The following is a 16,170-nucleotide window of genomic DNA, read 5'->3' as shown; positions in this document are numbered from 1 at the left end:
GACTAGGATGAAAAAGTTGTGTCAATAAATTCAGTGCCATCCATCCCTGCATGCATCTATGCATCTGTCCATTGGCTTGGTAGCCATTGAGTACTGACTATATGCCAAGACTCGGAAGCACGGAAATGAGTAAGACTCAGCCCTGTCCTTGAACACCCTGTAGGCTGGAGTGGGAGACAGAAGAGTGAAGGCACTAAGATCTTAAGGGCACAGTGTTCTTTCTATAACTCAAGGCAGTTGTGCTCTGAGTGTGGCATTGACATCCCTTGGGGACTCATGGGAAGTTCAGGTTCTCGGGCTGTACCAGACCTCCCAACACAGAGCCTTACATGTAGGGACTAGCACAAGGTGTTTAAAAATACCCTCCATGGCATTCTGGTGGACACTAAAGCTTGAGGCCCACTGCACTGGGGGCTTTGCAAAGGTTTCACTGAGGAAATGACATTCAAATTAGCCCTTGGAGAAGGAGGAGGAATTTTCAGGAGGAAGAGGGGATCCTAGGTTCCAGGAGGGAACTGTATGTACAAAGGTGGGAGGTATTAAACAGCATGGTGTGTTCAGACAATTGGTTGTAATTGTGTCTGACTGTAGTTTTGGACTTAGGGGATGCAGAGGAAAAGATGCAAATGTAAGCAGGACCCACACTTGTAGGCATCTTAACCTAGTAGGAAATGGGGAGCCATGGTAGCAATTACTAGAAAGCAAGAATGAATGATTTATAATGAAATCCATAGTCTTACTAATTCTTATATGGTAAATCTCTTTTCTTTAATAGCATAAGTAAACATAACATGTCTCAATAATATACTTGGAGTTTGTAAAAGGAAAATGTTTTTCAATATATGATTTTGTAAAATTTAGCTCCAGCTTATTTTTCACCTGCATGGAACTGAACTTGTGGTTGTCCTAGGTCTCTGGAGGTCTGTCTGCCTGGGACAAAATTAGGCTTTCTGTCCTTTGTGGAAAATAATGGCTCAGCCCTAGCTAGTACCCCTTTGGAGGGCATGTTGTACTTTGTGGAACTGAAAGGGGAGAACTGAATTGATTAAGGGTAATGTCTGCTGATTAGATAATCTGTAAATTAGTCTGATAATGTGCAAACTATCTAAAAGCAGCATATGATGTCACTGCCACCCTGATGGGGAACATCTAACAGATGTTAGTCTTCTGACTTCTCTTGTCCTGTAACATATGGCTGAGGGGCAGGTAATCCATACAGTTTTAGGAGATAGAGTGAAAATTACCTTTGAAACATGCTTAAAAATTTACACCACTCTGCAGTGTTCCCCCAAAGCCATAAAGCCCACTTAGCCAACCACTTAGCCAACCTCGACACTGGAATTCAGCCTTAGCTATGGGAGATAAAGGGAAAAAGTCAGATCCAGGGCTCTTTCTGGGGGAAGTGAGATGTTTTTCACCTCCCAAAGAACAAATTTGAAAACTAGCAACTGAAGTTCTTTAGGTGAGTTATTATTTAACTAAACACTTTACATATTACAAAGCAAAGAACTTGAGGGGCTGCTCTGGTTCTTGGAGGTATAAAGTATGTGGCATGGTAACGTTCTAGCCCCATGGGTCAAACACACCCTTGTCCTAGTGACTGAGAGATGGCTTAGGAATTGTTCAGTGCAGAGTATGGCTGTGACCCTGCTGCTCTGCCATGTCCTAGCTGTGGAAATGTGGATCACTTCTCTGCTCCTCAAATGAATCGCCTCATTTGTCAAAGGGAGATAATAATCATCTTCACCTCCTGGAGTTGCCATGAGCCTTAAATGGGATGATGGAGAAGAAGCTTGGCACACTGCCTGCACATTCTGAGTGCTGATGTCCCCTCTCTGTCCCCTTTGGATGGACAGAGCATGTCCATGGCCACAGATGGCTAATGTGAATCAGGGGCACCATCTGAGGCAATGTGAGGGGACTTTTCTGTTACTGTGAAGCTAACTGGCCATGAGGACTCATTGGCATCAGTTATAGCTATTAGAGCCTGACTTGGCCCCAGTACATCCTTTGCCAAATCTTAGATGTAGGACACTGATCCTTAGGTATTTATTGAGCATGTGCTGTCTGTGTATCCAGTTGTGAGGTAAGCGCAACAGAAATTCCAAAAAGGCATTGCATGTGGTTATTATTACCCTAGGAGAATTTTGGGGGTGTTTAGGGGAAGAAGATGTATACATAAAACCACCTGGAGAAAGCTGCGGAGGGAGATCTAGTCAAGTGTGGTTCTTCTTGATTCGCAGTCTGTTTCTCCAGGAAGCCCACATGTCTCTTGGGTTTCTCTGAACCTCTTTGATTCTCTCACATTTTTTTTCATAATTAACTATAGTGTTCATATTGTGTTCCATACAGTGAGCAGCAAATGTAACAACAATAACTGCTAGCACTTCTTGAGTGTGTTGGACCCTGTCCCAAGGCTGCCACGTTATCCCACCCGTTTGTTTCTCATGATAGTCCTAGAAAGAAGGTTCCACATCCCCCAGAGGGTGCCAAGGCATACAAAGACCAGGTGATGAGTCATGTGTCACTTCTCGGGAAAACTTACTTATTTTGGCCTTCGATCCCCCTAAATCAGAAATAAAACTATTTTGAATTAGGAGTCGGGGGGAAAGGAAGGAAACGATGGAAGACCGACCTCTTAGGTGCCAGCCACTTTTCACGCCTCATCTCAGGTGATGTTCACAAATCCATGAGGAATGTGATATTATTCTCATTTGACAGATGAGGAAACTGAGGCTCACAGAGGTTTGAGTGACTTGTCTCAAGTCACACAGTGAGATGGGAATTGGTGATGTGAGTGGACTTGGTTGGATACCATTCAGTTAGAATCCCAAGTGATGGATCCAGGCCTAAGCTTGATTCTTTCTCATAGTCCTCCTGATGTCCCTGAAACACCTATTGGCCAATTGTGCAATGCATCATCTTACAAGTGGCTTTTCAAAAGATATGTGTGCATTAAGAGGTCCTGTCTTAGCCTGAGTTGCCATGACAAAATTCCAGACTGGGTGGCTTAAAGAACAGAAATTGATTTCTTACAGTTCTGACAATGGGAGTCCAGGATCAACGTGGCAGCAGGGTTGGTGTCTGCTGAGGGCTCTGTCCTTGTTTTGCAGACAGCCATCTTCCTGCTGTGTCCTCATGTGGCCTTTTCTTGATATATGCAGATAGAAAGAGAACCAAGCTCTCATGTCTTGTGAGGAATCTAATTCACTCTGGTGGCACCGCTTTCATGACCTTACCAAACCTAATTAACCCCTACGTGTCCAATTCCAAAAAACATCACACTAGGGATTGGGACTTCAGCATAGGAAATTTTTTTTTGCGGGGGAGGTAGGGACACAGTTCAGTACATAGCAGGCACATTTAGTCTTCAAAGCACTTTATAAACTTTTGGTGTGATGATGGTTATAGGAACTCCACCTCCCACATTATAAATTTTCATTGATAAATGAGTTTTATTGTAGAAAAAATCATGTATCATACTATTCAATAATTTGCCTGCATCTTGCTCCCTTATTCTGTCTCATCATCTTTCCTAGCTTTTGTCTCTTTTTATGATCCTCCCTCCCACCTAAAGTAATGCTTTATGCCTGAAGTGAAACTGTTAGGGTACATCCTTGGCTCTTTGTTTTCCTAAGCCACTTATGTCAGCCCTTCAAATTATCCTGCATACCTGTCTCCCTCTCTCTGTTTCTTGGCCACTTCCAGCTTCTGCCTGGGTCACTACAACTTCTTTATTGTATTCTTCTTTATTAGTCTCTCCACTTTTATTTTTGCCTCATATACTCTGTTCTCCATGGAGAAGCTGAGCTGTCTTTTTAAGGTATAAAATAGATCATGCCACACTGCTCACAATGCAGTTACTACACTTCAGTACAGTATATACTCCTTACCGTGAGGTCCTGAGGTTTTGTTTCTTATAGTGTGGTCAGTAGCTTCAGTGTCACCTGGGATCCAGGTGATCAGTGTGTCCAGGTTTGTCTAGATGTAGTAGGCCACTTGGCCTTCTTACTGTGGGGCTTGTAAATATATGGAATCGCAGGCCCTACTCTGGATCTATGAATTCCATTCTGAACTTTAGTGAGTTCAAAATTTGGGAAGCCTTGACCTGTAAGGCTCTGAAGGATGAGGTCCAGCAGACCTCTCAGATTTGACTTCCACTGGGTGCGTGTGGTTGTGCGAGCTCATGGTAAGGCAGTGTTCAGTGGACCAGCTAAGGGCCATGCTGCATGGGTTCAGAGGCAAGGTAGCCACTTATATTCATTTGGCCTTAGGCTGGCTATTTGGCTTTCTTGTGCCTCATGTATCACTTAAATAAAATCAGAACATTAATGGCATCTATTTCATGGGTTATGATGAAGATTAAATAAATTAATTCACATGAACAGAGTCATAGAAAATATGTGTAATACAAGGTAACGTGACTGTTGGATGCCCTGCTACAGCTCTGTGTTATAGGTTGGACCTTGAATGTCCCCCAAAAGCCAACATGTTGAAAGCTTGGTCCTCAGCCTGCGGTGCTATTGGGTGTCAATGGAACCTTTATTAGTTGAGGCCCAGTGGGAGGAAGCTGAATCACTAGGGGTGTGTCCGTGAAGGGAATATTGGGACCCTGGCTCCTTCCTGTCTCCTTCTTTCTTCTGGGTGCCATGAGGTGAACAGGTCTCCTCTGCTGCACACTCCCGCCATCCCGTACTGTGCCACCACAGGCCCAAAGTAACAGGAGCAGCTAATCACAGACTGAAACCTGTGCACCTGTGAGCCAAATTAACCTTTTCTCTTCCTGAGCCGATCATCTCAGATAGTTGTTAGAGCAACAGAAACTGGGGTGACACAGAGTGGCTCTCAGGCTGAAGGGGCACATGAGAATCACCTGGAGAGTGCGTTATAACACAGACTACTGCACCCACCTGCACAGCTTCTGTTCAGTAGTGCTGAGCTGGGCATTGGAATTTTCGTTGTAAACATATGCCCAGGTGAACCACTACCTTAGAGAGATCTAGCTTTTGAAGACTGATATTCATTCAATTTCCTTTTAATTATTTTTTTTTTCTTTTGTACGTACTGAATCAGATAACTGGGCAGGAATCAGGTTGTGCTGTTAAATCACAGGGGTATAGCTGCTTTTCAATGTTTTATTTATTTAAAAATTTATTTTTGAAAATTGGCACATAATTTTTGTTGTTACGTAACTTTTGCTGTTATGCGTTGATGGGGTACTGTGTGATGTTTTGATACATATGTACAGGGTGTGATGTTCACATCAGGTTAGGCATATCTGTCTCCTCAAACATCTATCATTTCTTTGTGGGGAGAACATTTGAAATCCTTTCTTCAACATTGTTTTGAAACATAAAGCACATTTTGTTATCTGGTACAGCAGAACTTAATTCTTCTAGCTAACTGTAACTTAAACTGCCCGTGGATCAATCTCTCTCTATCCCTTTCTCCCCACTTCACTCTCCCGTCTCAACCTCTATGAGATCTCTCTCTCTCTTTTCTCTTCCTCTTCCTCTTTTCCTTTCTTCCTCTCGGTCTTTTGTACTAGGAATTGAACCTAGGGTCTTCATATCTCCAACACTATTAATTTTTCTTTTTAAATTTTGAGATAGGGTCTCACTAAGTTACTAAGTTTCCCAGCGAGCTTGAACTTTTGATCCTTCTGCTCCTCCGGCGTTAGCCTCCTAGAGTGCTGAGATTCTAGGTGTGTGCACTGTACCTGGCTGAATCACCTTTTCATAATGCTTTGTCCCATGTAGGACAAGCATCTTTGGCTCCCAGCACCGGCCCTCTGGCTCACCCTTTGGGTGGGTCCCCCTGCCTGGGCCCTGTCCCTCCGCTGTGCTGCTCCTCAACCTCCAGGTCTCGACTCTTTCCCAATCCTCAGGTCTCTTGACTGAGAGATTGAGGCTCAGCTTTTTCGTTTTCTTTATTCTTTTTCAGTCTGAAGGACACAGATTACGTGAGTCAGTTTGTGGGCTGAGTTCAGAGGGGGTGGTCGTGAGGAGAGACAGAAAGAGACAGGTCTGGGAAAACAGGAGAGGGCTTGCTGAATTCTACCACTACCACACCAGCGTCCCAACAACTTAAGTGGATGGAGCTTGTCCAGCTCTGACTCACCGAGATGTCCTAAAATTCTTTAAGGGGAACGACACGCTTTGTTAAGGGCCACGATGGTACACTTACTCTGAAATTCATGTTTTCCTGTTCAGCCACTTGTCTGAGTGGCAAGTTTCGGGGCCAGGACATGACTTGACCCAGGTGACTGTCCACCAGCAAATGGAAATATCTCACTGCACTTTCCCTAACTAATAGCATAAACTTGGTCTTTTTCTCATTTTTCCAAACGTCAAGCACAGACCAGGGGTTGCTGCTAAGTCTGTAGCACGAAGGACATTACCATGATCTCCATAGCCCCAGAACTAGTGCAATGGTATCCAAATGCCTGGAAAGCTGTCGCAACCCTTTGTCCCACTGCAAATTGCAACTCTAACCAAAATATGGGCTGAGCATCCCTTACCCAAAATGTTTGGATCAGAATTATTTTGACTATTTCCCCCAAATTTTGGAATATTTGCATATATATGATGAGTTATTTTGGGGATGGGACTCAAGTCTAAACACAACATTTATTTGCTTCATATGCACCTCATATACCTAACCTACAGGTAATTTTATGCTCAGTGTGCCTACATTTTGGTTGCAGATTGTCACATGAGGCCAGGTGTGGAATTTTCTATTTGTGGTGTTAGGATTTATGTCAGTACTCAAAACGTTTTGGATTTTGGAGCACGTTAGATTTTGGACTTTTGGATTAAGGTTGCTCAACCTGTGCAACCATTGAGATGGAGACAATATGAGCAGATATGTGTTTTCTGTTTTTCTGGCAGCCTTTAGGAGTAAATCCAAGGTTTGTATCTCAAGATGTGAACTGTGTGTTTGATAAAGATGGAGAGAAAGAAGGCAAGGCTGGTGATAGGGCACCCACACCACATGGCACAACCCAGAGTAAGTCAGGGTCTACGTTCTCACTGGTACTGTGGCGACTCTGGAAAGAGACCCAGTGAAACTCAAGACTCCACGGCTGAGTCTGGAAGACTGAATTCTACCCATTCTGGTTTACCAAGAAATGCCTCCTGGAGAGGATTGCTCTCTGGAGGAGAGCCTGGGCTTCTGAGCTGCAGCTTTCTTCTCTCCAGGGGGCCCATTGCTTTTCCTCTCCATTCTTTCTGTCCCTGGTATGAAAAGGACTCGTGCTTATGATGCCTTAGGGTGGGTCACTCTGTACTCAGAGGACTTCCTATCCATTCAATTCCTAGTCTTTAACTTCCTTTTGCCTGGTGTATTTCCCACCTTCAAAAGGCTCTGTGGGGGCCGGGGATTTAGCTCAGTGGTTCGGCTGCCTACCTTGCAAGTGCAAGGTCCTGAGTTCGATCTCCTGTAACCCCCCCCCCCCGCCCCTCTAAAGGCTCTGTGAAGGTTTGTCCATCCCTTCATTAAGTATTTATCATCAGCTCTGTATCAGTCTGTGTTTCAGGTGCCAGGGACACAGCCATGAAAGACAGCCTCAGGGAGCTCCTGGCTAAGAGAGAGACTTGTACACAAATATAAAACAATGATGAAAGCCTGAGTTCCTCTGGGTCTGGAAAACTTCACTCTCCTTTTTCTTTCACCCTATTATAATCCTCAAATAATAGGCCTACCAGGGACGTGAGTCGTCATCTGCCAGACTTGCTTGCCTCTGGATAGGCATGCATTCAAACATCCTGGGCTTAGGGGACCCTTCCCTCAGTGCAGAGGCCTGCTTGGAGAAGCCCCCTCCAACCATGAACTGTCTCGCCACCTTCATTTCAAGCTTCTTTGTGGCATGTGCTGCCATTTCAGCTCATTTTGTCTCATGTTGTCCTTGACAATACAGAGTGTGGCAATTTATCAGCCTCATCCATAAACTTGAAGACTTATTAAATCAGCCCCCAGCGTTCTTTTCTCCAGGCAGACTAATCTCAGTGCCTGGAATCATCCTGCATTAGCTCCCCACTGGCTTTACCCTACAGTCACATTGGTCTCAGTGCTGGGTGTCCAAATGGCACAGAGGAGGGGGAGGGAGCTCTGTGCCATTGAGGACTCTTGATGGTAAAAGTCTTGTGGCGAGTGGCCCCCAGGTCCTCTGCCACTCCATGGGGGGGTGGAAAGCACTGCTTGTCTTCCTTATGGTGCCCTGGGGCAGGCTTGATTGCTATCAGGTGGCCAAGAACCATCCTGGATGGAATCCCAACACTTTTATTCCTTGGATCTGTGGGATTTATTTTTTCATCAGTTCCAGGGAAGCAGTGAAAAAAGGTGTCAGGCCTTGGGGATAATTTATATGAGTAAACACGTAAGGAGTAGGGTGAGCAAGAGCATGAGAATTAAGGCCATTTATCCAGGCTTTGATGCTCTGCTTGCCCTCTGGTCCAGCCTTCCTCACAGTCCTGATCACACCACTTTTAACCCTCTCCTGCCTCTGCTCTGTGTTGGGCCAGCACAGATCTCTGCCCAGCTGCCTTCTCTTCCCCAGCCTGCACCAGCCTCCCTGCCCCTCCTACGGCCCTCATTATAGGCTGGGGTGTAGTAGCGGGATGTGGCGGTGGCCTCCAGCTGAGGCCTGCTCACTGATTCTGAAGGGAAGGCACACCAGTTTACATGCTCCCTCTGCACTCTGTTTGTCTCCAAAGCTGCATCCCCCAGCCTGTCCTGTCCAGTGTGTCCTCCATGACCAGACCAGGGCCGCCTTTCTGCACGGGCTCTTTTCCTCTCCCCTTTTCTTTACTCTGTCTTCTAGAGATGCGCTCTGCACAGCCAAGTGGCACCGGGCTAGGATGCTTTACACTTGAGAGATGAAGTAATAACAGGTGGCAAGAGCGGAGGCTGCTGGAGCCCAGGATTCCAGTTGCCATGGAAACATGTCAGACCTGTGGAGGGACACAGGAACTGTCAGTATGGAGGGCAGTGGGGGACAAGTGAGAGGAGTGAGGAGAGGCACATCTTTTCCTGGACGACTCTGCACATGGCCCCCAAGTTCCCTAAGGGCTGCACACCTCAATTTAGCAGGCCTTGGATAAACAGCTGCTGAGCTGGGGCAGGGGCTAGGACTGGCTGGGAGTCTCCCGAGTACGGTTGTGTGCTTGTGCACCCCAGGCCCTGGCAGGAAGTCCCATGGTCTGCTCAGAATGCAAGGCCATGCCTTTGTGTGTGTGCCAAGGAGGAGCCTCACCTTCCGGCCAGCTTCCTGTTTTGCTGGGACAAAGAGAGTGCAGCTCTGGTCTCTGCCAAAGCTAGGTGAGGGACTGTTGTGGTGGCCAGACAATCCATGCCATTCATTCTTTTCACGAGTGGCAGCGGAGCTTGAACTGAAAGGGGGAAAGACAGCCCTGCCTGCGTGGTAGTTTTATGGAAGATTTGTGGTCTTATTTAGTATAGATATAAGTCCTGATCAAACTAAAATATCCTGTAGCGTGTACTAATTCTCTTCTAGAATGCCTGTTCTCCCTTCCTTGAGCATAGTGCTGAGACTTTTTGAGGCTTAGCTTTTCTTTTCTCTTGCTTTGAGTTATTTGAATGCTGCTTCCTACCTTCTGTTACTTTTTTCTGCATTTCTTCATGAACTTTGCACCTGGTTTCCCTTTTTTCCCCTTTGAGTTGTTTTTAGAGTTATCTCCCCCAGGTAAATTCCTAAACTCTTAAGGCTTACTTTATTTTCTCAGCAGCTTACTTGTATCTTTTCTATGATCTCAGCCCATGAGCATTAGTCAACAGTAAATCAAATCCATCATCATGGACTCTGCCATCGAGATACCATGCGGGTCTTTGCCCTCCCTGCCATCTTATTCTAGAAAGTGGGACTCAATTTCGCATAAGCAGAAGCAGAATCTCTATTTAAATCCTGCTTGCAAGGTCTGGGTGAGCTTCCTATTTATAGTAAAATCCTTTTTATAGTGATCTCATATACGGTACCAGGAAATTGCTCACGGCTGGGTCAGGCCATAGGCCAATATAGCCATGGTATTAGCTTGACTTAAAAAACATTCCTTCATGAGCCTCTGGAATTCTCCAGAGAAGTGTTTTCACAGACTATATGACGATACACAGAGTCACCCGGGATGGATTACCGTGCTAGGGACATTAAGTTCAAAAGGAATTTCTGCTGTTATCAGGCCGATCTCAATAATTTTTATCACTTTGGGCTTTGTAAATAGCATATTGGGTGAATCAAGTTGACTCTAAAGAGATTTATGAAATACTTGATATGCAAGGTATGGCCAGGAAGTGTTTGCCTCTAGACTTCCCTTGAGGCAGACAAGTGTGATTAGTGGTAGAATCTCTAAGAACATAGACAAAGTGGGTTGAATCCCATCTCCCCCTCTTTGTAACTGAGACCTTAATCTCTTGAATATCAGTGGCCTCATGTATCAAATAATTCCTATGTCACAAAGATTCTGTAAGAATCAACAAAATAGTGTATGTAGCACATCCAGGACAAGCTTCAGTGGAGTTGTGTTGTGTAATAAACTCCTGCTTCTTTTTGTTCTCTGCAAGCTGGTGAAAAGATGGAGGCTGAGTGGGTAGGTGCGACCTGGTGTCTCTTTCTTGAGGCAATGAGTTATGGCCCTTCAGTTACCCACATCTTCATACTCTGGGAGCTGGCCTTGAATCCAGGTCAAATGACCAACTCAGCTAGCTCTTGTCTTTGAGTTGAGAAATGAAACAAGGGTAGGCAGTAAATGATATTCAGAGCAACAGATAACTCTGCCATAGGGAAAGCAAACAGTGCTTTGTCCCAGGGGCATCTACATGTGATAGCAAGAGGAAGAAAAATATGGATAGCATGCAAAATCTGCAGATGCTCAAGTCCTTTACATAAAACAAAATAGTATTTGCATATAACCTATGCACACTCAGTTTTATTCTTTAAACTATGTCTATATAGTTCTGTCATCCATTTCTAAGCCGTTCATCCCACAAATTGTTAGCAAGCATTTTCAGTGTACAAGACACATAGACATTGCAGCAATGAATAAGATATGGTGCTGGGATTGAAGGAGTAGATCATTTAGTATGGGAGATGAGGCACACATGTGTCAGCAAGAGAACGGTTATAACAGTGATGTCAACAGACTGCCCTCCCCAAAGCATGACTGCTTATTTCTGGCTGGGAATTGGGAATGCTCAATGGGAGAACCTTCACTCTGAAACCAATTCTAAATACCAAAATGTGTAAGAGAATCAGATGTAGAGCTATTAGTCCCTGCTGTGGCATTTTACCATGATGGAAAGATGCTTTGAGTTCATTGTGTCAAGGAAAGAGTAGGAACTGCAACAAAAATGATTTCTTTGAAAATAAAGCATAACTGTTCACTGTCACTTTCTGTACTGGGCCATTGCTAGACAAAAGTATATCTGCTGCCCAGCATGTCACAGCTGCACTCAGCAGGGCTGACAAATGGGATTTTAACATCTCCTTGACTCCCTTGGATGGGCACTTTGTATAGCCAACAACCAACACAGATGTGGGGACCCTGCATGAACTCTGTCTCATTAGAAACGTCTCTTCTTCAGAGAAATTAAATTCTGCTCCTCTGGTCTTTTCACATAGGATCATTTCCTCCATACTATCTGCTTTGCTCTACTAGATCATTTCTGAGTTTTTATTTTTTGCTGTATGGAAGTTCTTGACTCAATGGGGTATTCTACCACTAGTCTGCTGGTGGTGAATATTGTAAATAGCTGGACAGTCTTACACTCTATGTTTTCCCCCATTTTCATATATCACAGGGCATACAGTGTGGTGGAGACCATCAGATTCTTTGGTTTCTTAAAAGATCTTGTGAAGGGCCAGGAAATCAGGAGGTCCCTAAGAGTACAGGAGAGAGACAGATGAAGAAACTGGGCCCCTGGAGAGTTTTGGGGATGATATAGAGGGGATCCTTTAATTGCTTTTATGCAGGAAGTATTATCCATTGTGATCAGCATTTGCATATTTTAGATCCAGTTCTTGTCACTCATGAAACTTGGCTTTGGTTTACCCTTGGTGCCCAATTTTGTATACTCTGCCCCTGATTTATGTTCACCGCTTGATAGTTTTCCACCTGTTTTGTGGTGAAGAAAGCCTGTGTTTATTTGCTTGCTAGACATGATTGGATTTTCTCAGAGAAATTTTAAAAATGGTGAAGATGGCGATTGAAGGAGAAGGACGAAAGGGACGCTGGTACTTCTGGATTTGGGCAAAACACATTTTATAGGCAGAGTAATGTTTTTGCAGAAGCACTGGTTTTGAGAGTTTATTTGTAAAACTACTCTGTGTGCCATGCAGATGTCTTTGAGCTCTAGTGGCAGAGGAAGAAAAGCCCAGACTCTATAGACCTCTGGGGTTGGGCCAGCTCCTCTGCCTCCCCCAAACAGCCAACACTTGCCTTGCAGAGAATTGTCTGCCTCCCTGAAGATGGAGATCAATGACTTAGAAACTGATTAAACAATCCAAATAGCAACTGATAAATGGATTAACCCTCCATAATATAATTCTGCTAGCTTTTGTCTTCCGCCTTCCCCAGGTAAGTTTTCTAATCCTGGAGGCAAAGCAGAGGCATGGAGGAAGCGAAGGCCAGAGGGAATCATATTAAAGTGGGTGAATCTGTTTATCAGTTACTGTCTGGATGGTATTTCTGCTCACATATCTGCTTTCTTTCACAGATTTGTACCCTTCGGGACCCTGATTAATGTTAGCCAGCGAATAATGAAAGGTAGCAGCAGATGTTGGGGATGCCAGAAGATAGTGGTTAAGGCTGATCCCACAAATGAAGAGATTTTTTCCTTTTATTTGCAAACAGGAAATGTGTGTGTGTGTGTGACAAAGAAATGTCCACACTAGGAGAAAAGAAACAGGAAAATGGAAGCAATTCTCCCAGGAAAGAACCTGTCTGAGGCTTTTCCATCAGCCCCTCAAAACAAGAGAATGATTTTGGTACTCAAAAGACATGCTGTTCTTACAAAGCTTTGTTTTTGAGGTCATGTCCCAAGAGTTTTCTTTGCCTTTGTTTAAGGACTCTCAACAGGAATTGGTTATAGTATTAATAGGTTGAATGCTAAGCATTTGACCCATCTTACCATTCACCATTTGACCCATCTCTGGCATAACACTGAGCTAGCTCCTAGTAAACTTGTATATAGTTCTAATTCTAGGCACTTGGGCTCTACAGATTAACTTTTTCTGAGTTGTGTGGGGCTTTTTTATGAACAGTGAATCTGACTTCAGGGGAATGGAAAAGAACAGATACCTGTGTACCTGCCAAGATATTCACCGAAGTCCTTAAGAACCTCTCCAGTGCGCTTTCTGGAAATGACCAGCCAGTGGTTATACTTTTTTATTTTCCTTTTCAGGAATAGGAGGAGGACTATTTCCTAAATGGGAATGTTTTTCTCAAAAGCAAGGTCCAGGCATTGAATCTTGCTCCTCTTCTAGCCACCACTATTTATGGTTTCCTTCTGATGTTTGAGGTCTTGGCTTGCAGGATGGTTGTTCAAGGTTGACCGAAGTTCACTTGACTAGGAATACTTCTGGATGAATTGTTTATCTAGAGATGCAATCAGAGGAGGAAGGCGGTTTCTATAAAAACCACTGGGAAATACTGCAGAAATTAAACTCTGGAATACTTGCAAGGCATTAGTACCATTGAACCAAGAAGGATCAAAAAGAAAGCCCAGACTAATATGACCACTTGGTTGTAACAAACCCTTACATTCTAAACTTCATATTCTTTCCGGAGTGGATTCTGCCACACTGTGGGAAGAGAAGAGGTAGCAGTAGGAACACATCTCAGCCTAAAATTGGAATTTGTTTTAATGTTTCCACAGCCCAAAAAGGACCAGATGGGACAGTCATTCCCAATAACTACTGTGACTTCTGCTTGGGGGGCTCTAACATGAATAAGAAGAGTGGGCGGCCTGAAGAGCTGGTGTCCTGTGCAGACTGTGGACGTTCTGGTGAGTGTGGCCCCTTCCTGCATTGTGTGCCCATAGGCCAGGAACTCTTCTGCTTGCTTCCCTCTGCCATCTTGTGGGGGAGGGGTGGACGAGTAGAGTGGAGAAGTGATGGTGGTGATGATTTTGAGTGGAGGGGAGTTTTTAGGTCATTTTGATATTTTTTTTTCTTTAGGTCTTAAGAAACAAGTTATGCCCTGAGCTCCAGAGTAAGAGTCAAGGAGAAGGTTTTGACTTGTGTCTGGCCTTTGAGGTGGACATTACTTTGTGTTATGTTGTTGCAGGCGATAGCAAGGTAGAATGGGAAAACCTGGAGATACATGCTTTCATACAGCATGCTCTCTTGTGTTGGATGATGCACAAAAAGATGTGTTTATTCTGTGGAAGTACCTGGGGCAATCCAGGAGAGTATGGAAATATGCATACTGGGAAAACAGCCACATTGTAAATTGTGGGAATCAGGGATCCCTGGGCTCCTAAGTAGCTGCATAATGCACCACCTTCATTGGTCACTCATCTCATTTTCTTGTGGAACAGAATAAAGAGACTCTTATAAATCAAGGAGGCAAAAGGGTAGGCATTCCTGCGGCAAATCTGGAGTTGACTTGGTGTACTTTTATTTATTCTTTTCACCTTTAACCTACCTAAAGACCAAAATATAAAAAAGAGACTCTTTCATTCTTAAAATGAGTTCAGGTCTTTCCTATTATTTCAGTTTTTAGTTCTAACCAATCCATTATTTTTTGGCTGATCATGGTAGGTTAGTGCTACCTATTTTCATATTGTTTTATGCTATAACTAGATCAGAACACAAGAGGAGAGAGAATTTCTTATGCATCATTAGTTTCATCAATTACTGACTAGTAGGTGAAACAGTTTGAACAGTTGCTTCCAGCATGAGGAGTCATTGCTCCTAACCACCCTTTGACCTAGTCTCATTTCTATTCCCAGCCCCCAGGCAAGGACTGAAATGAACAAATCTTGGTTTATTGCAGCAACCCAGTTCTTCCTTGTTTGGTCTGAAAAATCTTACCTTTACTTCTTTTACATTTTGATGTCAGGGTTGTTTAGGAATCAAGACTGGCTTGAGTGGGAAACTGGTAATTGGAAAAGAACTTGGTTTCCACTGCACACAGCCCTCAACATTTAACTCTCAAGGATCCTGCCAGGGTGGCCCTTTGTGAAATTCTCTCAATTCACATACAGTCCAAACATGACACCTTACTCTGTTGATGCTAGCTTAGAAGATAAGGCCCTTGTGATTGTGGACTCTGGTTTTTAGATACTTAAAAAGAAAATAAAACAAATGAAAGTTAACTCATTGTTTTTCAAGAGCAAGCAATCAGACAAAATCTCTACTGCCTGAAGCAAGGTCACTTGGAGTGCTGCTTGAAGCAGGATATTATGGGCTGCTATAGGTTCAGATGGGATTGGAGAGTACACACATTCTCATTGCAAACCACTATAATTTCCTCTTTTCTATCTTATAAAAGGTGGGGTACTTGCATCTGATTGATGGGAATCAGAAGTGGGATGGTGGTTTTATTCTGCATTAAGCCTCTCTTTCTACAACCTTCACTCAGCTTTTCTTTCCTAGGTTCTGTCTGCTATGTGACTCAGGGGGTCGTTTTATTTTTTTTTTAAATCAGCATAGATATTCTCTGTGCAGTTGCCGAAGATTAATTTTTGTGGATCACTTAGTCAAGGTGTGACTCTGATGTTCCTGAAATAGTTGATCCTTTGGGAATACACAGGTGGCATTAGCCCATACCTTTTAAGGCAGGTGGGCGAATAATTCTCTGGGGTCTCCCTTGGGTCTTTCCAGAGAAGAGCTTGGAGCTTGGAAGAGCTGCCTTTCCCTGCCCACCTACCCCACTGCTTCTGTTTCCTGGGAGAAAGTGGGATGGTTGAAATTGGCCCTATAAGAGGTTCATCATTACTGTCTGGGGAGGCAGCTTGGGGTCCGTTAGAATATTTAAGAGTTTAAACCTGGATTTTACTGATTTTAAGATTCTGTATTTTAGTAGGCCCTTCTACCCCTATTTCTCACCTTTTTAATGTTTTGAGTTACATTAGACAATCTGAACTTTCTGGAATAACTAAGTCCTGGGCATATTTAACGGCCGGAACGTGTGTGTAGGTGTGCATGTGTGTGCA

The 16,170-nt window shown here is 44.0% G+C and overlaps 1 protein-coding gene across 7 annotated transcripts in view; it reads left to right on the top strand.

The window, feature by feature from the left end:
• Dpf3 (double PHD fingers 3) overlaps nucleotides 1-16,170 on the top strand; it is a 257,440-nt gene that overhangs the window by 181,206 nt on the left and 60,064 nt on the right. For all 7 annotated transcript variants that reach the window (XR_015445026.1, XR_001182647.3, XR_015445025.1 and 4 more), the window contains exon 8: nucleotides 13,888-14,016. Coding sequence is in view for 4 of the 7 variants with exons in the window: in XM_087195352.1 (XP_087051478.1) it covers nucleotides 13,888-14,016 (129 nt within the window). In the remaining 3 variants the exon portion in view is untranslated. The remainder of the gene's footprint in view (nucleotides 1-13,887; nucleotides 14,017-16,170) is intronic.

Source organism: Heterocephalus glaber, unplaced genomic scaffold (assembly GCF_053883595.1).
Source record: "Heterocephalus glaber isolate CG9 unplaced genomic scaffold, H.glaber_assembly_v1.0 deba00001608, whole genome shotgun sequence".
Classification (NCBI taxonomy): Eukaryota; Metazoa; Chordata; class Mammalia; order Rodentia; family Bathyergidae; genus Heterocephalus; species Heterocephalus glaber.
The sequence above is the reverse complement of the archived record's forward strand: the minus strand, read 5'-3'. Positions and strand labels throughout refer to the sequence as shown.